This window comes from Schistocerca americana, chromosome 3 (genome assembly GCF_021461395.2).
Source record: "Schistocerca americana isolate TAMUIC-IGC-003095 chromosome 3, iqSchAmer2.1, whole genome shotgun sequence".
In the NCBI taxonomy this organism is placed as follows: domain Eukaryota; kingdom Metazoa; phylum Arthropoda; class Insecta; order Orthoptera; family Acrididae; genus Schistocerca; species Schistocerca americana.
Genome location: NC_060121.1, coordinates 37,664,595 through 37,686,417, shown reverse-complemented (window position 1 = coordinate 37,686,417; position 21,823 = coordinate 37,664,595). Strand labels below are relative to the sequence as shown.

The following is a 21,823-nucleotide window of genomic DNA, read 5'->3' as shown; positions in this document are numbered from 1 at the left end:
CTAGTACAAACAGCATAGCGAACGCATTATTGTGGCCAAGATAGACATGAAGCCCACGCCTATTACAGTAGTACAAGTTTATATGCCAACTAGCTCTGCAGATGATGAAGAAATCGATGAAATGTATGATGAGATAAAAGAAATTATTCAGATGGTGAGGGGAGACGAAAATTTAATAGTCATGGGTGACTGTAATTCGAGTGTATGAAACGGGAGAGAAGGAAACATAGTAGGTGAATATAGATTGGGGGTAAGAAATGAAAGAGGAAGCCGTCTGTTAGAATTTTGCACAGAGCACATCATAGCTAACACTTGGTTCAGGTATCATAAAAGAAGGTTGTATACATGGATGAATCCTGGAGATACTAGAAGGTATCAGATAGATTATATAATGGTAAGACACAGATTTAGGAACCACGTTTTAAAATGTAAGACATTTCCAGGGGCAGACCACAATCTATTGGTTATGAACTGTAGATTAAAACTGAAGAAACTGCAAAAAGGTGGGAATTTAAGGAGATGGGACCTGGATAACCTGACTAAACCAGACGTTGTACAGAGTTTCAGGGAGAGCATAAGGGAACAATTGACAGCAATGGGGGAACGATATACAGTAGAAGAAGAATGGGACGCTTTGAGGGATGAAGTAGCGAAGGCGGCAGAGGATCAAGTAAGTATAAAGACGAAGACGAGGGCTAGTAGAAATCTTTGGGTAACAGAAGAAATATTGAATTTAATTGATGAAAGGAGAAAATATAAAAACGCAGTAAATGAAGCAGACAAAAAGGAATAGAAACGTCTAAAAAAGGAGATCGACAGGAAGTGCAAAATGGCTAAGCAGGGAAGGCTACAGGACAAATGTAAGGAAGCAGAGGCGTATCTCACTAACTGTAAGATAGATACTGCCTACAGGAAAATGAAAAAGGCCTTTGGAGAAAAGAGAGCCACTTGTATGAATATCTAGAGCTCAGATGGAAACCCAGTTCTAAGCAAAGAAGGGAAAGCAGAAAGGTGGAAGGAGTTTATACAAGGGCGATGTACTTGAGGATAATATTATGGAAATGCAAGAGGATGTAGATGAAGATGAAATGGGAGATACGATACTGCGTGAAGAGTTTGACAGTGCACTGAAAGACCTGAGTCAAAACAAGGCTCCGGGAGTAGACAGCATTACATTGGAACTACTGACGGCTTTGGGAGTGCCAGTCCTGGCAAAACTCTACCATCTGGTGAGCAAGATGTATGAGACAGGCAAAATACCCTCAGACTTCAAGAAGAATATAATAATTCCAATCCCAAAGAAAGCAGGTGTTGACAGATGTGAAAATTACCGAACTATCAGTTTGATAAGTCACTGTTGCAAAATACTAACGCGAATTCCTTAGAGACGAATGGAAAGACTGGTTGAAGCCGACCTCGGGGAACATCAGTTTAGATTCCGTAGAAATGTTGGAACACGTGAGGCAATACTGACACGACACCATCTTAGAAAATAGATTAAGTACAGGTAAACCTACATTTCTAGCATTTGTAGACTTAGAGGAAGCTTTTCACAATGTTGAGTGGAATAAACGATTTCAAATTCCGAAGGTGGCAGGGGTAAATTACAGGGAGCGACAGGCTATTTACAATTTGTACAGAAACGAGATAGCAGTTATGAGAGTCGAGGGGCATGAAAGGGAAGCAGAGGTTGGGAAGGGAGTGAGACAGGGTTGTAGCCTCTCCCTGGTGTTACAATCTTTATATTGAGCAAGCAGTAAAGGAAACAAAAGAAAAATTCTGAGTAGGTATTAAAATCGATGGAGGTTCGGCGATGACATTGTAATTTTATCAGTGACAGCAAAGGACTTGGAAGAGCAGTTGAACGGAACGGACAGTGTCTTGAAAGGAGGATATAAGATGATCATCAACAAAAGCAAAACGAGGATAATGGAATGTAGTCGAATTAGGTCGGGTGATGCTGAGGGAATTAGATTAGGAAGTGAGACACTTAAAGTAGTAAAGGAGTTTTGCTATTTGGGTAGCAAAATAACTGATGATCGTCGAAGTAGAGATGATATAAAATGTAGAGTGGCAATGGCAAGGAAAGCGTTTCTGAAGAAGAGAAATTTGTTAACATCGAGTATGGATGAAAGTGTCAGGAAGTCGTTTCTGAAAGTATTTGTATGGAGTGTAGCTATGTATGGAGGTGAAACATGGACAATAAATAGTTTAGACAAGAAGAGACTAGAAACTTTCGAAATGTGGTGCTGCAGAAGAATGCTGAAGATTAGATGGGTAGATGACATAACTAATGATGAGGTATTGAATAGAATTGGGGAGAAGGGGAGTTTGTTGCACAACTTGACAAGAAGAAGGGACCGATTGGTAGGACATGTTCTGAGGCATCAAGGTATCACAAATTTAGCATTGGAGGGCAGCGTGGAGGCTAAAAATCGTAGAGGGAGACCAGGAGGTGAATACACTAAGCAGATTCAGATGGATGTAGGCTGTAGTAGGTACTGGGAGATGAAGAAGCTTGCACAGGACAGAGTAGCATGGAGAGCTGCATCAAACCAATCTGAGGACTGAAGACCACAACAACAACAACAAGTTGAAAATAATAAATGCTCCTGTACGGTCTTGCACAAAGAACGCGTCTGGAGATACGCCGCAAGTGCCAGGGCGGAATACGGGGCGGCTGCGCTGACGCACGCTGGGCGGTGGCGTGAGGTGACGCAGGGGGCGCAGCTGCAGGCCAGGTGACAGACAGCCAATCAGGAGGCCGCATCGCCAGCGGGAGCCACTGTAATTAGAGCGACTGTCGTCTGGCGGCCGCGCACTCTGGCTGATGAGGCGGGCTCTCCGTGTTCCGAGACCTGCGGCGCACAGCTGCACACTGTGTGGTACGGGAGTGCCCCGGTATTTGACGCCTGTCACTGGCCACATCGACTGCCAGCTGCCGTTCGGATGTAGCTGTCACAAATACACGGCGAGTCACTTTACAGTGGCTGTTAATGTGCTAACGCGGAGCAATGGTGGAAGCGGCGGCCGCGACGTTTGACGGATATACGAGATGCTCCGACGGCAGCTGATTTTAAGTGCCCACTGGGTGAACTGAGGCAGACGACGTGTCCTGTAACCCTGATCTAACCACAACCTCCCGAGGAAACGGCGGCGGCCGAACTAAAAGCACCGTCGCGTTGTTCACTGCGAGCAAACTCGAGACAGGAAAACTTCAGTCTCAGTGCCGCAAACAGACTGCAGCTTCTCCCTGTCATTCATCGGTCACCTGAACTTATCCTCACACTGGCTGCACGAACTGCTGCTTTACCGACCTACGAACAGTCCTGGTTGATTTGGTTGTAGGCAAAAGACGATACTGGCGGGCTCCAAATTAAAACAGAATCGCTGGTAGAAAAATAAGGGCAAATAGAAAAGTCAATACCATACTCAGGATGTTGCGGCCAAGTATTAGAAATTTAAAAAATTACATTTAATCATTTAATCGAATAAAATATGTACGATAATGATTAAATGAGAAGAAATGAATTAAAATTTGTGCTGTAGCCTGCACTCGAACGCGAGTCTTTTTGTTTGCTAGGCAGAAAGGTTAACTTTTTTTTTTTTTTTTTTTGCATTTTGTTCGGTATTGTTCGCCATATTTGGTGGTAGCGGACAGCATATGACATCCTTTGTAGTTCATCGTTGATCCCTTCACTCAGATTTTTTATTACAGAGACCAGCCAGCTCTCTGACCTAACACGCTGAGCTACCGTGGCAGCTGCCTGTTTTTCTCTTATGAATTGAAGTGTGTTTGAAGCACTCTACTTGCGTGGTTCGTGGAGTAATGTTCACTATAGTGCTGTGCTGATGTAATGTTTAGCATATCTGCCTAACAAACGAAAAGACCTGGGTTCGAGTCCCGGACACAACACAAAATTTAATTCATATCTTCCCCTTTAAATCATTATAGTGCATAAAAAAGAGAATTAAATGTCTAAGGGACAATGTAATTATAAGACGAATAAAAATAGTAATGAAATTCTTTTGACTAGATCTAGAAACAAAAAAATACTTCACTGCGTTTCAGAAGTTTCGAACCTACGAAATTCTACACGACAAGTCAATGCACTAACCACTGTGCTAACATACTAAAACACATAAAACTGTTACATTTATGACTGATATTCCAGTAACAACGATGGATGGCAGTCTTGAAAAATTTGGCATCACATAATGTAATGTCAAACTTTTCTAATGTAACGCCAGTCTCTGTGATTGTATCAACTGTATATGTGACGCTGAACTGCATCCAGTGTGGGAGGATCTGGTAGTGTTTCGTTAGTGCTGCGAATGAAACGCATGTGTATCGTTAGCATTGTTTTGTGCGTTCTTGTGTGTCCGTGTGTGTGTGTGTGTGTGTGTGTGTGTGTGTGTGTGTGTGTGATGAAGTATGAAATTAAAGGACCAGATCCAAGACTGAGGATCCAAACACAACAAGGAAGAAAGCGTGACATGGTGATGTGACCAGTTGTTGTGGCAGTCTGGCAATGGCAAACCGTTTGGGTGTGAAATTATGCCCTCTCATTGGAGGAAACCAGCTATCAAGTAATTTTAATCGGGTTATACAACGATCTGTCCTGCCTGAAAATGGATCGAAATACCAAGCATTCCTGACTCTACTAAGCACACTGAGGAATTAACAATAAAAAATACCGAGGCAGAATATACGAGGCTTTTTATTTATTTATTTATTTATTTTTCAACCTCCGATCGGTCGCGCACACAGGGAAAATTCGGCGCAATTTCGTGCTGATGTGCTGTGTCTCTAGTACGCCAGTCTATCATGACACGTTGCACATGTCAGTTCTGAGCATACAGTGAGCACATAAAGATGCCTAGAAAATAGTGTCTTCCGCCAAACGTGGAATCCTGTTTCGCCTGATTTCGTGCAGCCCACATGACGTAACTGTCAAGCGTTTCCTTTTTCGAGACAGTTGTTGGTCACAAACAGCAGATGCAAGGAAAAGGCTCCTGCAGCGTTTTCAGTTGGAAGTGTTTTATCGCCCAGCATGAATCCCAGACTTTGCTCCATCTGATTTCTGTGGAAAGCATTTCAGCGCAGACTAAAAAATGGAGACCAGCTTAGGAAATTAGCGTAGTGAATCATAGACGATCTTCTATGGTGAGTGTATCGGAAGTTGTTACCAATCTATGATAAACGTCTAAGTCAGATCTGCGACTCTGTAAACAGGTAGCCGGAAGCAGCAGCTAAATGTAGTTTCCACTTTGCGACCGATCGGAGGTAGGGAAAAAAAGGAAAAAAAAAAAAAAAAAAGAAATAGCCCTCATAATACCATTCCCGCAAAGAGGAACTGCTACTTAAAGAGCTTCACTACTACAGCTTTTCCATATTTCAAGAACACCTACATCTATCCTTACAGAACCACCGAAAAATAAATGCAAATGGTACGTCACAATGCGCCAATTAATACGGATTTTTCCAGTTCGATTCACGATTGGAGCGTAGGAAGTACAATAACTTCAGCGTCTCTGTATGTGCTGTAATTTGTACAATTTCTCCCTCGCAATTCCTGTGGCCGTGAAGTACTGTATTCTTGAATTCATCACATGAATCTATTTTATAAACTTTGTAAGCAGGCTTCCGCGTGATAGTTTGTGACTATCTGCAAACTTCTGCCAGTCACATCTTTCAGTATCTCCATGGCACTCTACCGTGGGTTACACAATTCCGTGACCCTTTTTGCTGTCCTTATCTGCACACGGTTAACATCCCCTGTTGGTACGGGTCCCACACACGTGAGCAGCATTTTAGGATGGGTGGCACGAATGTTTTGTAAGCGATCTCGTTTGTAGACTGATTGCATTTATGTAGTTTTCTTGCTATGAGGCGCAGCCTGACACTAGCTTTAACCACGATTTTTTACCATGTTATCTTTCCATTTCGTGTCTCTAAAAATTATTATGCCCGAATATTTTTATGAGTTCACTGAGCCAGTTGTGACTCATTGATATTACAGTCTTAGGATTTCAGTTTATGAAGTGCACTATTTTTCATTTATGGATAACTTAACTGAGCTTCCAATTTTTTCACCACATTCAAATTAGATCAAGAAGTGACAGAATATTAGTGGAGCCCTTTTTTTTCTTAGAGTTATGTCACAAAACGAACTGCATCTTCTTCGGAAACTGTAAGGATACCATTAACATTGTCTGCAAGTTGATTAATATGCAAAATGAGCAGCAAGAACCCCAACACATTTCCCCGTGCGACACCTTAAGTTACTTCTATATCTGTCAATCGCTCCCCACCCAAGATAACATGCTATGCCCTCCCTCAATTCAGTTTCACATTTCGCTGGATACCCTACATGCATTACTTTCGATAATAATCGTATGTGTGGCACTGAGTCAAATGCCTTTTGGAAGTCACGAAACACTGCACCTATCTCACCGCAGTGATTATAGCTTTCAGGATATCATGTGAGGAAAATGCAAGCTGGGTTTCACGTGATCGATGTTTCGGAATCCATGCCACCAACAGGAGGTTCGAGATACCTTATTACATTTGAGTTCAGAATACGTTATAAGATTCTACAACAACGACGTATCAAGGATGGCAAACGCTAATTTTGTGTATCGCTTGTGCTGCCCTTCTTGAAGACGGGAGTGACCTGTGCTTTCTTCCAATCCCTGGGCACCTATATTTTGTAGAGAGATCTTAGGTATGCTATATTTGAAATAGACGCTAATGGTTCAAATGGCTCTGAGCGCTATGGGACTCAACTGCTGAGGTCATTAGTCCCCTAGAACTTAGAACTAGTTAAACCTAACTAACCTAAGGACATCACAAACATCCATGCCCGAGGCAGGATTCGAACCTGCGACCGTAGCGGTCCCGCGGTTCCAGACTGTAGCGCCTTTAACCGCACGGCCACTTCGGCCGGCAATAGACGCTAACTCAGTAGCACATGCGATATGAATTCCATTAGACCCTGGACCTTTGTTCAGTTTTAACGACTTCAGCTGTTCCTCTGCGTCATTGACACTAATCTCTATTTCACTCGTTTCTGCAGTGCTACGATAATTAAACTGGGACGTTACTCCTGGGTTTTCCTTCGTAAAGAAACATTCGAAAATGGGGTTAACGATTTATGATTTTTGTTGGCCATCCTCAGTTTCATATCCTATCTCGTCTGTGAGCCTCTGGACATTTAATTTGTTGCCATTAACACCAGGTAATTAGGACTAGAATTTCTTCGGATTTTCTGAAATATATTTCGATAATATTCTGCTACGGTAATCACTGAAAGCTTTACGCATTGCGTTCTTCACAGCCAGAAGCGGTTCATTCAACATCAGTCTATGGGGCTATGCTTCTTTTTACACCTGTTATGCAGTATTCTCTGTTTAAGTGTACCGAACGAGGTGGCGCAGTGGTTAGCACACTGGACTCGCATTCGGGAGGACGACGGTTCAATCCCGCGTCCGGCCATCCTGATTTAGGTTTTCCGTGAGTTCCCCAAATCGCTGCAGGCAAATGCCGGGATGGTTCCTTTGAAAGGGTACGGCCGACTTCCTTCACTAATCCGATGAGACCGATGACCTTGCTGTTTGGTCTCTTCCCCCAACGAATCCAATCCAATCTGTTTAAGTAGAAGTTTATTGACGGTGACCACAAATCATCGAGGGTTCCTGTTCCACTAGTCGCATTATCATACTTAATACGGAGTAGGAAACCCGTTGGCATTCTGAACAGCTTCCAGTCGCGAGGAGATGGATAAATACAAGTCGAGTACAGTTTTGGAGAGAATTTATATCATTCTTCCTGCGAAACAATGGAAAGGAGGTGGAAAGCGATCGTGCACACTCTTCTCCAAAGGAGGCCACAGAAACTCAACAACATTGAGATCTGGGGACCGTGGTGCTGGGGAGACAATTCATCGTCGCGATCACAAAACCAGTCCTGGACGATGCGAGCCGTGTGGAGGGGGGCCGCTCCGCCACCAGTGGGGGACAAACACTGCAGGACGGGCTGCACTTAAACACCCAGAATGACGACACAGTCCCTGGCGGTAGTGAGACCTCGCAGAGTAGCTGTCGGGCCCCCATGGAGTACTACGACGCGGCTGCCCAGATAGTCTGCAAACCCCTTATATACTTCATCTTTGGGCGCAAACTACGCCAGAAGTTGGAAACACTGTGAAACAATGTCATCCGACCAAATAACTTTCTTCCTCTGCTCTGTGGTCCATGTTTTATGGCTTCGGCACAATGCTTTCCAGTTACAACCATTTGCATCACTCATACGTGGTTTTGGAATTCCAGCTCGCCTTACAGTTTCCTGCTTAAGCAGCTCCCTCCGGCTGCTTTTTGGTGCTGACCGGCGTCACTAGCGTGATTGAGTTCAGGAATGACTTTTGCACCTATCGAACTTTTATTTTCCATCACAGTTCTTGAAAGGATCCACTAAATCGCCTTCACAACACTTGCTTTTCCATTGTTATTACCTCCTGCTGCTTGTTTGTGATAGTAGCTGACCTCGAAGGGACTCTACTTCTTAATTTCATCCCTGATTAAATAATGTCAGAATTTTTCGTGTTTCTCCCAATGCTACCTGAGAATTTGAATGAATGAAAGAATGAGATGTTAGTTGTACCGGCACGAAGGAAAGAGTGGTAAAGTCTTGACCCGATATGTTGGCAAGGATGCAGTAAGTCTCTTTGTAAGTGTCATTTCCCCCTCAACAGCTTTGTGCAGGTACCAAATGATAGATGTTTTGAACCGGCTCTCTTTCGGCGAACTTCCGGAAACACACACATATATGCAATTAACGTTAATGTGACACAGGAGGCGGGCGCCCAGTATTGTAATAATTGGTAGTTCTTCCTTCGGCCTGATTGAGTCGCAAATGAACAAGTCATACAGCAGGCAAGGAATGATTTTATTGCTCATAGGGCGCGTTTAGGATTTATCCTATCCAAAATCATATATCCGCAAAAAATTCTTTAAAACACGATAGTGGATATTTATTGAACTCCATTTGATTGAAATCACTTGGACAAATTTTACTACGCCTATCCTGAAGCGATTGCTCCGCGTAGCTATGGCGTTTCAAGTTCTATGGGAAACAAACATTCGCAGATATAGACCCAGTTTTTCAGAGTTCGGCCCAAGAGGATATATTTACCACCGGGTGGCATTAGAAAATACACACTGACGTCAAGGTGCATAATCTAATGTACATTTATGGTACCCTGTATCTAATGGTTGTGAACTAGGTTATTACAGTATACGTAAAAGAAATATTTTAATGCAAATGTTAATGACGAAACTAAGTGATAAAAAGTTAAAATAAGTACATAAATTAGCGAATATTAAGTGGCGCCACACAATGTCAAAACCAACACTTACAACCGTGCGATACGATAAGGGACATGAAACTAAGACAGGACGTCTGTAAACCAAAATAGGTAATAGAATGCATGAACTATGCGCCACTGCGCATCCATCAAATCGAAGAGACATATTTGTTAATGAGTTTTTCATAAAACATAGGAAATGTTTAGGTACAAACAAAAATCAGTCATGAGATATTACAAGCCATGTCCATATAAAAGAAAAAAATATATTACTTGGTGCCATGCATTGCCTTCCACCGCAGTGGACTCATACCACCTACACGTGCACAAGCGTGCTTTTCTCCTGTCAGTCTGTAAAAGGTTATATGAGCCCAACTGGTGACAGGAATCGGTTTTCAATAGAAGCAGAAAATCATTTACCGATACTCCCGAGACTTCATTTAAATTTGCATTGTATTTCTGTGAACGAATTGCCATCGCATTTAAAAAAGCCAATATACAAATTGGCTTCCAGATTCGAAAGAAACATAACATTTCTGAATACATCTATTGACAATAGAATAAATTCACAAAGTCGAGAGCATGTAAATTCACTAGCGAATCCAGTCATATTGTTTACATTTAACAGACATGGCGTCCCTTTTTACTTCCGTCCAGGGAACATTGTAATAAAGGCACTACTGCTGTGAGTTTTCAACTCAGCAACAAGAAGTATCGTTTAGACACGATCTTAAAATCTCTAACGATCTTACACACAAAACCAAAAGGCTTAGACTTAGACATTTTGGAACAAATTGAAATTTGTTCTTGTTGTTGTGGTCTTCAGTCCTGAGACTGGTTTGATGCAGCTCTCCATGCTAGTCTATCCTGTCCAAGCCTTTCCATCTCCGAGTAAATACTGCAACCTACGTCCTTCTGAATCTGGTTCCTGCACTCATCTCTTGGTCTCCATCTACGATTTTTGTCTCCATACTTTCCCCCAGTACGAAACTGGTGATCCCTTGATTTCTCAGGACGTGTCCTACCAACCAATCACATCTTCTAGTCTGATTGTACCACAAATTTCTTTCTCCCCACTTCTGTTCAGTACCTCCCCATTAGTTACCTGATCGTCCCTTTTAATCTTCAGTATTCTTTTGTAGCACCACTGAGCAGTAGTAAAAATTGCTGTTTTGAAGAGCGCGCCGCAGCGCATAGTGTGAAGCAGTCGCCGTCCGTTTCTGGCGGGGGCGCCGCTGTGGCAATCGCAGCTTCGGTGTCTCCCTCTGGTGGGAAAGCGGAAAGGTTGCCTGTTCCGTGCATTTAAGGGGCGCTATGAGCTCGCCAGTCAGTCAGTCTGGGGTCAGTCTGGGTCAGTCTCTCGTCCGTATTTGTTCGGCAGTTAGTGTCTGTCTGTCGTTCGGAATGCTAGTATGTCTGTCATTCGGATCAACCTCTAGAGCCGGCAAAATGAGAGTCTTTCCACTCCGCCAGTAAGAGAACTCAGTGAGTGGTCGCCCGGTCAGGGCTTAGTTCCCGCATCTGAGTCTGCGCGTTAGGCCGCCAGTCTGCTCGAGTTTGATCAGGCAATGGTCATTGGCGGTTGGATAGATCGGTTGGTCGGTCGCGCACTGAGATACAAGATGAATTGTCCGTCTTGAGCGTCGGCGCATGTGAGGTCGCCACGTGATTCCAGTGGGCTGCGGCGTTTAGCGCGGGGTAGTGACTTCGCGGTCGACACGAGAGCAACGGAAGATCGGCGCGCCTTCCTGAGTCCGTTGAAGTGGCTCGCAGCGGACGGTTCGGGAGAGCGATTTGGGGGTGCTGCGCCAGATATTCTCGAGAAATCGCAGTTTACTAGACGTTAAGTGATTGGTGATATGTTGTTTGATTTATTCTTGTTAAATTCTAGCTGTTTTCTTGGTGAGGTCACCAGCCGTTTCGCTTTGGGGTCGTCCCACCATTCTTCTCCGTTTTCCCACCCGTGGGAAGGTGGTTGTTTATAAATTGGGTGGTCCGTTTTTCCCTTGTGGAGTAGGGGCGGGTTAAGCAATCTGCGGTTCGGGTTGTTCGGCAATCTCTCTATCAATCTACCGCACGTTAGTAGTTGCCTCTGTCATGTTTGTCGGATTTGGAATGTTAACGAATTTATTGCTTGGAATGTAGCGGCCTAATACCTGAAGTATGTTTTGATCTTTGGAAACTTTGATATTATTGCCTATGATCTTGAGAGGCGGTATCTGTGTACTGTAGAGCATCTTAACTATTGTTTAGCCAACCTTGTAGAATTTTATATAAGTTTGCATTTCATGTGCTTTTATTGAAATTATCATTTTAGTATGTAAAGTTGCCACCCTTTCACCGTAAAACTTTTCTTAGAAGTTGAAATCAAGTTGCACCTTTGGTGGCAAGGTTAATATTTTAATTGTTAGTGTTTTGTACCATTTCCATCCCTCCTATGGGGGGGGGGGGGGGGGAAGGAGGTGCATAGCTTGTGTGCTTGTGTAAATTGTTAACAATCTTAGTATAAAGTTATCTGGTGTGTTGCAGATTTGCACCAATGTAGTCTTTCAGATGCTGTTGTGAGCGGTCGTAACTGCGGCCATATCAAAAGGGAACGGCAAGGTTCTCTGCCCGAAAGCTCATACAGTCAAAACTTGTTTCTTTCTGGCTCTGAATAAATTGTAACTTTTATATTTAGAGGACGCTTTCTGGTTATAATTTTAAACCTGTTTCTTCTAAAAAATGCTTTAGGCACTATTAAAGTGAATAAAATTCCCGTTTGTTAAAAAGAATTTGGTTATGATTTCATCAGTTACTCCCTGGCAACTCCTTCCACGCTTACATAGTGTGATTAAATGTGTTAATATTCTTGATGAATCGCTAGTAAATAAAATAAATTCTTAAGAATATTCTTTGAAAATAAATCACGGTTCAACCACATTTCAGATGCTTCTATTCTCTTCTTGTCTGAACTGTTTATCGTCCATGATTCACTTCGGTAGGTGGCTACACTCCATGCAAATACTTTCAGAAAAGTCTTCTTGACACCTACGTCTATACTCGATGCTAAGAAATATCTGTTCTTGAGAAACGCTTTTCTTGCCATTGCCAGTCTACATTTTATATCCTCTCTACTTCGACAATTACCAGTTACTTTTCTGGCCAAATTTCAAAATTCGCCTAGTACTTTAAGTGCTTCATTTCCTAATATGATTCCCTCAGAATCACCTTATTTAATCCGACTACATTCCATTATCCTCATTTTGCTTCTGTTGATGGTCCTTTAAAGAGCTTTCTTTAAGTCTACAAGCGCTATTAACGTAGGTTTGCCTTTCCTTAACCTATCTTCTAAGATAAGCAGCAGGATCAGTAATGTCTCCGGAATTCAAACTGATCTCGCCCAAGGGCGGCTTCTGCCAGTTTTCCAATTTTTCTGTAAAGAATTTGTGTTAGTATCTTGCAACAGTGACTTATTAAACTAATAGTTTGGTAGTATTCGTACCTGTCAGCCCCTGCTTTCTTTGGGATAGAAATTATTGTATTCTTCTTGATGTCTGAGGGTATTTCCGCTGCCTGATACATCATCCTCACCAGATGGTAGAGTTTTGTCAGAGCTGGCTCTGCCAAGACTCTCAGTAGTTCTAATGGAATGTTGTCTACTCCGTAGGTTAAGGAGCAATACGGGAAGGAACAATAAAACAAAGAAATCTGACGCGTACCATTATTATTTCAAAGTGACATTTACCATTTTTCTATTCAACTTTATTATTATTGTAAAAATAAGCGACCCATGTCAGTTTTGGCACATCGCCAGATTCATTTCCTAACGAAGCCTGTTGTCTGCGCAAAACTCCCGTACTTAAGTCGGGCAATCCGTTATCCGCAGAAATTAATCTAAAATAACGAAAGACAGGAGCTTTAGAGCACTTGCAACACACAGGTGCCGCAAGCTAGACGTTTGGCCAGCGTCTACATTTACATTCAAGCATGCACTTCTCGTGGAGTTCCGACACTGTCGCCCAAACTCTGCACGTTATCTCGTCGGATGGGCCCATCATCTCCGAGGATGAATTCGTAAGGGCACTGCTCGAATGTTGCTTCTGCACGAAGTAACAATCCAAAATGTTATTGTTATCGTACCTCGTCACTGATTATCTAATATAAGAATTTAATTTTCAGTATCCTTCTGTAATACCAAATCTGACATATTTATATTCTCTTTTTGTCACTAGTAGTTATCTTCTTGTTCCACTTTTAAATATTTCTTTTGCTCAGAAAAGATTTTATGCCACGACCGTCGTAAGTTATTTTGTCGTCGAAACATAAAAACTCGTCTACTGCTCTTGGCATCTCGTTTTCTATCTAATTCCTAACGGAAACAGTATGTAATATGTAAACAAGTCACACTTATTTTAAAAGTAACGTAAAATATTATTTCCGTACTACAATACAGACAAGATAATGCAGGAAGTGTTAGAAACAAAAACGTATAAGGAAATAGACGATAATAACGTTCATTTACAGAAAGTTCTGTCGGAACTCGCAGAGAGGAGTGGTAATGAATCTTATGCTCTGCCTGGAAGGATAGCAGTGCCGCTGGAAGCAGCAACCGTGAAATGAAGTCCCTGGGGCCGCACACGTAAAGCAAATACGTCGGAAGGAACGTATGGCTCTGTCTGTTGTGTAAATCGCAGTCGTCTTTCGTGGGCAGGGGGCCCCGGTGGGCGGGGGCGGAAGTGAAGCGTCTCTGCTGGAAGTGGTCGGCGAGCCTGTGTAGTGGCAGAAACATCGAAACCTGGTGGTTCATCGAACATCGTCTGCTCTCCAAATGACGACACAGCAGTACTGAGGTGCCCGTGAGTGCGCTACGAACTTGTGTTTCTCACACTAAACGAGAGGCGGGGGAAAAACCATTTTCTGCAATAGCAGAAGTAGCATAAGAATATACATTGGCTCGATTGTCTCATCTCCGAAATACATTCTTTTAACAGTCACGTAGGCTACTGACAGCAGGCACATTTAATCAAAAAGCGAAACTAAAGTGTCGAACTCGAGTGCTTTCGGGACAGTGGAAAAAGGTACTTCTTTTATGATATGTTACACGAAAAAAGCAATGTTCAATGTAGCTATGAATTTATGAGAGCGAATCGTAAAACAAAATTCTAATGTCGTAGGTCGTATTCGTGTAAATGTTGAACCATAGTGCTCATCAAATAACGTCATACAAGAGTATAATGACGAAGTGTCGGCTTCCTACAACTGTACTCTGTTCTGAATATTTACATACAGTATCTGGTACGTTAGTTTACTTTGTCATTCCAGGTGTTCAGTAATGTTCGTGGGAAATTTGAACACCATAAAGGACATATGTGGCTGAGACGAAGATTAGAGCGCAGTTTAGATCGATCACGCTGCGCTAGCGATCCCAGCTGCGGAACACCGCACGATCCCCGACTTGAAGAATTCAGTACGGCGTGCAGCCACAACCGGAGCCTCCGGACACCGTGCGAAGCGGCTCCTGCGCGAACCCCCGAGACGACGGCCGTGCTAGATGGAGGTCTGCCGGCCTATCGCGTCCCGGACAGGTTCGACGTCACGCGAACGAACAGTACGAGTAGGTGCAGCGGTTGTAACGGGGAGTCTCCGACAGTGATGGGGGATGCTTTTTATGGGAGTAACTGTCCACGCTGATGCGTCTGTGACAGTGACGGGAGATGCTTTTGATGGGGGTAACTGTCCTGTCATCTAAAACACACTCTAATGCTGTCGCAGACGTACCGGTGGTGTGTGATCTCGAAACAGACTATCCAGTTCTACACACATACTCCACGTATTACATGTAAAACATGCTCTACTGATGCCAACAGTCGATTCAATCGGTTGTTGGAAAACAATTGACTCATTCGGTTAGAGTTTTGTGCATCAGCTGAGCTATCCTTTCATTCTTTTTAGTGGAACCAATCTCTGGAAGCAACAGAATGAAAACATTCTACATTATCACCTGATCCTTAGTATTAGTTATAAGCGGCAACATTAAATCGTTTTGGCATTGTTAAATCTTTGGTATTGACTCCACTCTGTTGTCACCTATCACCACTGTCATTATTATTACTGTTTTTTTTTCTTTTTATTTAGTGCCAATAAGTAGTTTTTACCTCAATTTCACGTCCCTCTTTATGAATAGACGTTTACTTAATTGTGAAATTGCTGTTTGGGCCAAAATGCCGAAATAGTCAGTAACGTGGAAATGGAATATGGTGGTTCAAATGGCTCTGAGCACTATGGGACTCAACTGCTGAGGTCATTAGTCCCCTAGAACTTAGAACTAGTTAAACCTAACTAACCTAAGGACATCACAAACATCCATGCCCGAGGCAGGATTCGAACCTGCGACCGTAGCGGTCTTGCGGTTCCAGACTGCAGCGCCTTTATCCGCACGGCCACTTCGGAAATGGAATAAATAATATGACTGTATGAAAAGTGATCTTCAAGAGAAATTCAATTTCTGGGTCTACATCAATTAAATAAACGCAAACAAAGTTAACGCACGATAAGAAATATTTCTTCGAAAAAAATAGTTCCGACAAATGACAGTATATACCTAAAGAGTAAGTGATTAAGACATCAGACATTTTAAATAACTGTATCTCATGTGCTTTCTATTCACGTCACCTCAATATTTTGCAGGAGAGAATTATCGGCGATGGACGCAAACTGGAGGCAACAAATTAAAAAAAAAAAAAGAAATTGTTCATTTATTGAAGCATAAATTTATAATGTAGCGTCAGTTATTAACCTTTTAAAGAAAACGAAAGTCCGTATTTAATACCAGAAGTACGAAAAAAAAATCATAAGTAAATTAATACATACAATCTGTAAACACTTCATATTTAGAAATAAATCTATAATTTAAGTTGAAATAACAAGTTCTCTATTTTTATTCTGTTAATTTTTTCTATATTTCAGACTAGTTTTCGGTTTATTGGGCCATCTTCAGGAAAAACTGACTAGCGTCTGAAAGAGACACTAATTCGCAGGCAACCAAATATTAGAGGCAAAGATACAATCCACTTGCATAGAGTGTTGTGTATAAAACTTGTTTCTTTACGTTGAAATACACTTTACATAAAGGATAACATTAACCACAATAAATAATTAAATTACAAAATATTGCAGGATAAATCGTTATAATGCTAAAATTTGTAACGTCCTTACACTGTCTAAGAAACTGTTAAAATGAGCACTCTTCATTTATCTCGTGGAACAAACATCTTTCTTAACATTTTACAGTAAACCTTAGGCAATGCACAGTATTAACCCTAGGACGCCCAAGCCTTTTTTTCTAACTTGGATGCCTAAGGGGAAGGGGGGGGGGGGGGGTTTCGGCGAGCCCACAGGTATTAAATAAGTTTACTGACGAAAAATTTTAACTTTCAAAATGGTTTATGTATTTTAACTAAGGCATCGGTTTATAAATGTTGTTAATTGTTATAAATATTGGATTGAGTGAATATAAAAAATTGACATATTACAATACAAAATACAGATGTGTTCATATACAGTAGACTACTCTGAGTCCTCGACTTCAAGGAAAGAGACACACCTCACAATTTTTTCTGTATGTGTGTTACACACACGTTTATGACACTGTCCACAATACTGTTTTGGTTTACTTAGATTGTTGTACTTCTGCTTCTTTGTTTTAGCTTCTCTTACACAAATATGGCACCGACCTTTCCTGCAGGAGGCTGACGTCCTTCTGTTGTCCCTTCTTTGATTTTGTTTTGTAGAATAGTCTCCATTGATTGAACAATTGGGTTAGATAACCCTCTTGCATTGGCACTTCTTTCTTCTACCTGCAATTTCACTAGTTCCATCCCGGCTTGCAGAAGATAAAGTTTCTGTTTGTTGTGTTTCTTTTCATTCCATCTTGGATGTTGCTGGACGAATGTGGTGGTTGCACTGATAGCACAAATGTCGATGAGAGAGTAAAATACAGATAGAGGCCATCTCTTTGTTCCCCTCTTGCAGGTGTATATACGCGCCATTTGATCAATGATATCAATTCCACCTTTAGTGGAATTATAATATGCATTTATCTCGGTTTTATTCTTCTCTCCTCCAACAGTGCCTTTATCTTGGTGCATTGTTGACAACATCAGTAAGTTATTACTTGCTTTCGTTTTTGCTATGTAGGACACCAACGTTACTAGAGGCCTACCTGTTGATGTGTCTGTGAACAAGAACACTGATGAATACAGCTCTCGATTTGACACGTTCTTCATTATGTCTGGAATATGCTTCCTGTTTGACTGGAGAGTTCCTACTGTAGTAACTTTGTAGTCTTGGTATAACTCTTCCGCCAAATCCACCGATGTTTAGTATCGGTCTCTAGTAATATTTCAACAAGTATTTTTCACACGTGCTACCAGACGTTTGACGACAGCTGCTGCACCCCGTTCATCTTTCGCAAATTCTGAACATTACCTGCATAGGGTTCCGTTTTCAAGACGTATCTGTCAACTGCGTCGGAGATCATGCGTATAAGGATGCCATACTTGCCCGGTTTATCCTTCATAAATACTTTCAAGGGGCAGCGTCCTCTAAACAAGCTGAGCATCTCATCAATGGTGAGGTGGACCCCTGGTTTATACAGTAGTGGAAACCTACCATTCACTTTGTTGAAAACACCACGGATTGCTGTGAACTTGTCTGTTTCCCTTCTTAGCTGGCGGGTACTTTTGTCATCAAACCTTATGATTCCAATAAGTTCCTTGAAACGTTCTATTGCCATAATACCCTTGTAAACTGACCAAAGATCGTGTACACTGACAGAATTGTCCTTAGTTGCCCCCATAAGTGTCAGGATTCCTATGAAAGTATACAATTCTTTATCATTAGTCAAAGTAACATTTCGCCTAACTGCCTATCCATTTGAACGTTTTACTATTACATCCATGATGTCAGGCGTAAGAAGTAGCTTCAAGGCTTATCCAGGTGAATGGCAAACACCAGCTCGAGTTACTCCTACCTGCTCTCTTACTATATTAGCAATAGACCTCCGAGGAATCCTAGGCTGTGTGGTTACGTACCTTCTTCCAGACTTGCCCACAATAACATCCTGATGGTCACCGTCTGAAGCTGTGCTATCTTCATTCTCTGTGTTGAATGATCATTCTCAACATGTGCGTGTGTAATCCACCTTTCCCACGGAACTTCCGATTTCACGTGATCGCGTTATTCATGTATGCGTTTGAGAACTTTTTGCTAGAAATATTCAGTTCCAACAATCCATGGTACGTTAAGGTTTTCTATTAAACATACGTTTGGTCATTTAAAAAGATAATCATGAATTAAACGAACAGTAAAAGGCATTCCTCACGTTCAATAACTTACCGTATCGAGGCTCCTCCAGGCCAGCTTGAATGACACGTTCGTAATTTTTAATATATTTAAGAGCATTTCCAAAGTTATTTCTCCTACAGAATTATCAAGGTATATCGAAATTTCATTAACTTTTCCTGAATTGAATTCAATCTGCTAATTGTTTTGCTTTCCAATCAAATGTTCAGGGCAGATCAGTGGTAGGTCAGCTGAGGTGCCATAGCGAGATACATTCTGTAAAAAAAAATCAGTTCACATAATAATGTACCAGGCTATGTAAAAGAATCTACATCTACATACGTACTCCGCAATCCACCATACTGCGCGTGGCGGAGGGTATCTCGTACCACAACTAGCATCTTCTCTCTCTGTTCCACTCCCAAAAAGAACGAGGGAAAAATGACTGCCTATATTCCTCTGTACGAGCCCTAATCTCTCTTATCTTTGTGGTCTTTCCGCGAAATGTAGGTTGGCGGCAGTAAAATTGTACTGCAGTCAGCCTCAAATGCTGGTTCTCTAAATTTTCTCAGTAGCGATTCACGAAAAGAACGCCTCCTTTCCTCTAGACACTCCCACCCGAGTTCCTGAAGCATTTCCGCAACACTCGCGTGATGATGAAACCTACCAGTAACAAATCTAGCAGTCCGCCTCTGAATTGCTTCTATGTCCTCCCTCAATCCGATCTGATAGGGATCCCAAACTCTCGAGCAGTACTCAAGAATAGGTCTTATCAGTGTTTTATAAGCGGTCTCCTTTACAGATGAACCACCTCTTCCCAGTGAACCGAAGACGACTATCCGCCTTCCCTACAACTGCCATTACATGCTTGTCCCACTTCATATCGCTCTGCAATGTCACGCCCAAATATTTAATCGACGTGACTGTGTCAAGCGCTACACTACTAATGGAGTATTCAAACATTACAGGATTCTTTTTCCTATTCATTTGCATTAATTTACATTTATCTATATTTAGAGTTAGCTGCCATTCTTTACAGCAATCACAAATCCGTCCAAGTCATTTTGTATCCTCCTACAGTCACTCAACGACGACAGCTTCCCGTACACCACAGCATCATCACCAAACAGCCGCACGATGGTATCCACCCTATCCAAAAGGTGATTTTCCATCAGTCAACGTAACTCTGCAATTGAACTGGTACGCTACAATTTATACGTAACAGTACATGCCGCCCAGCAGATGCTTCGCGATTAGAACTGTTATATATCACACGTATTCGTGACTAATTAACGAGTACCCTTCGAGGCCGCAAGTCCCCTTACGTCTGTCTGTGGAACTTTTAGCTGGTCCCATGTTTTCTTCCTCAAACGCAGTTTTCACCCGTGATCCTGCGATTCGTTAGCCTCAGCAGTCCGGAGGTAACGGAAACGTTTTGTTACTCGCCTGCCGTAAGTCTCGTACCCAGTGTTTCTTGTATTCCTCCAGCTTAACATTCTGAGCAGAACATGTCGTTAGTGACGGTGTTACTCGCTATTTGTTTTCTTTCTTTCTTTCTTTCTGCATGCACTTCGTGTAGGACTTGGGCGGTGTCGGCAGTATTCGTAGTCCACCAGTCCCTTGTTTTCAGCAGGAACGATTTCCCCTGTACGACAAATCGTCAGGTTTTCGAAGGCCGAGAGAGACAAGTGGTGGTTCGGTTGTCCGGGACACAGCTGGTGCGGCGCCTGTGCTCGCCGTTGAGGAGGCAGCAGGGGTTTCCGAACGCCCGCCTGCGGCGGCCCGTGCGACGCACTATGTGGCTCGGCTGAGGGCAGGTTCAGCGGTTATCATTAACGCCGATACAGCCGTGCTACATTTTCAGTAGCGCAGTTACACCTTGAAATTGGTAGGTCACCAAAAAAGTATTTAATGACTACACGAGTAATTTCTCTGTTTACGTAGCTCCCCGCCAGCCCGACGTTCGGGATACGTGGCCAGATTTGTGCGTTTCCCGCGGTGGCACGTCGTCTGCCGTGAAACTCGCGACCGGAGGCGGCAGGGAGAGACCAGAGAGGCGCGCTGCCCGGGCCACGCGGCGGCTGTGGCACGCCGCAGGTAATTAGACGGGGATTCCGGTGGCCGGCAAAGCGGCGGCCGGAGGCGAAGGTGCGGAAGGGGGGCGGGGGCGGGGGCGGGGGCGGGGGAGGCCGCGCCATCGATCGCGAGAGCGACGCAGGCCGCGGGGTGGGCGCCGCTGCTGGCCTGGCGGAGTCCTGCTGCCGCGCACCCCCACGACAGGTGACGGACCGGCCGCCTCTGCCACCGGGTGGCATCTCGCCGTGTCGAGTGAGCGGAGCACGAACGGGAACGTAGTTGCAGCTTTAGCAAAACTGCTATAGAAAAGACATTAGGGGCCTACCAGAAAATCCTATGCCCCTCGAATTCTGCGGTCCTAGACAGGACGCTGACAACATCCAGACGGAGCGTTTGCGTTTGCGACACAAAAAGGTCGCATTGGAGAGAGCGTGGAGTGGTAGATCGAACGTCTTCGAACGTACATAGCTCTGAAAAAAATATGGCAGCCTCAACGGTACCAAGTAAAGACAAAGACTGGAGGATAGGAAGACTCACCCGAACATCTGATGGATCGTTTGCTGCTGGGAGAGCCGAGCACCTTCTAGTGTACCCGGCGCGTAGGGGCCGCCCTCACCTCAGAGTGAGTGGCGGACTGCAACGCGTTCGCATCGCTCGAGGCGGAGGGTCAATGTGGAGGCTGGCCAACTGGCCTCGCCCGTTCATCCAGTCAGTGGGCAGGTGGCTGCTCCTTCAGCAGGGCCCGAGCAGTCACACGGGGGCAAAGGCTTGCTGGTTATTGGGAGCTCCAACATTAGGCGGGTGATGGAGCCCCTTAGGGAAATAGCGTACAGGGCTGGAAAGAATTCTAACGTGCACTCGGTTTGTCTGCCGGGGGGCCTCATCCGAGATGTGGAGGCGGCCCTGCCTGCGGCTATCGAGCGTACGGGGTGCAGTCATCTGCAAGTGGTTGCTCACGTAGCCACCAATGATGCCCGACGCTTGGGTTCTGAGGCGATCCTCAGTTCGTACAGGCGGCTGGCGGATTTGGTGAAGACCACTGGCCTCGCACGCGGAGT

The 21,823-nt window shown here is 43.5% G+C and overlaps 1 protein-coding gene across 1 annotated transcript in view; it reads right to left on the bottom strand.

Annotated features, from left to right (window-relative positions):
- LOC124605240 (WAS/WASL-interacting protein family member 1-like) overlaps nucleotides 1-21,004 on the bottom strand; it is a 103,987-nt gene extending 82,983 nt beyond the window's left edge. The window contains exons 1-2 of the mRNA XM_047136791.1: nucleotides 20,630-21,004; nucleotides 2,619-2,955 (exon numbers count right to left, since the gene is read on the bottom strand). Coding sequence (XP_046992747.1) covers nucleotides 2,619-2,955; nucleotides 20,630-21,004 — 712 coding nt within the window. The remainder of the gene's footprint in view (nucleotides 1-2,618; nucleotides 2,956-20,629) is intronic.
- Between the last annotated feature and the right edge of the window lie 819 nt (nucleotides 21,005-21,823).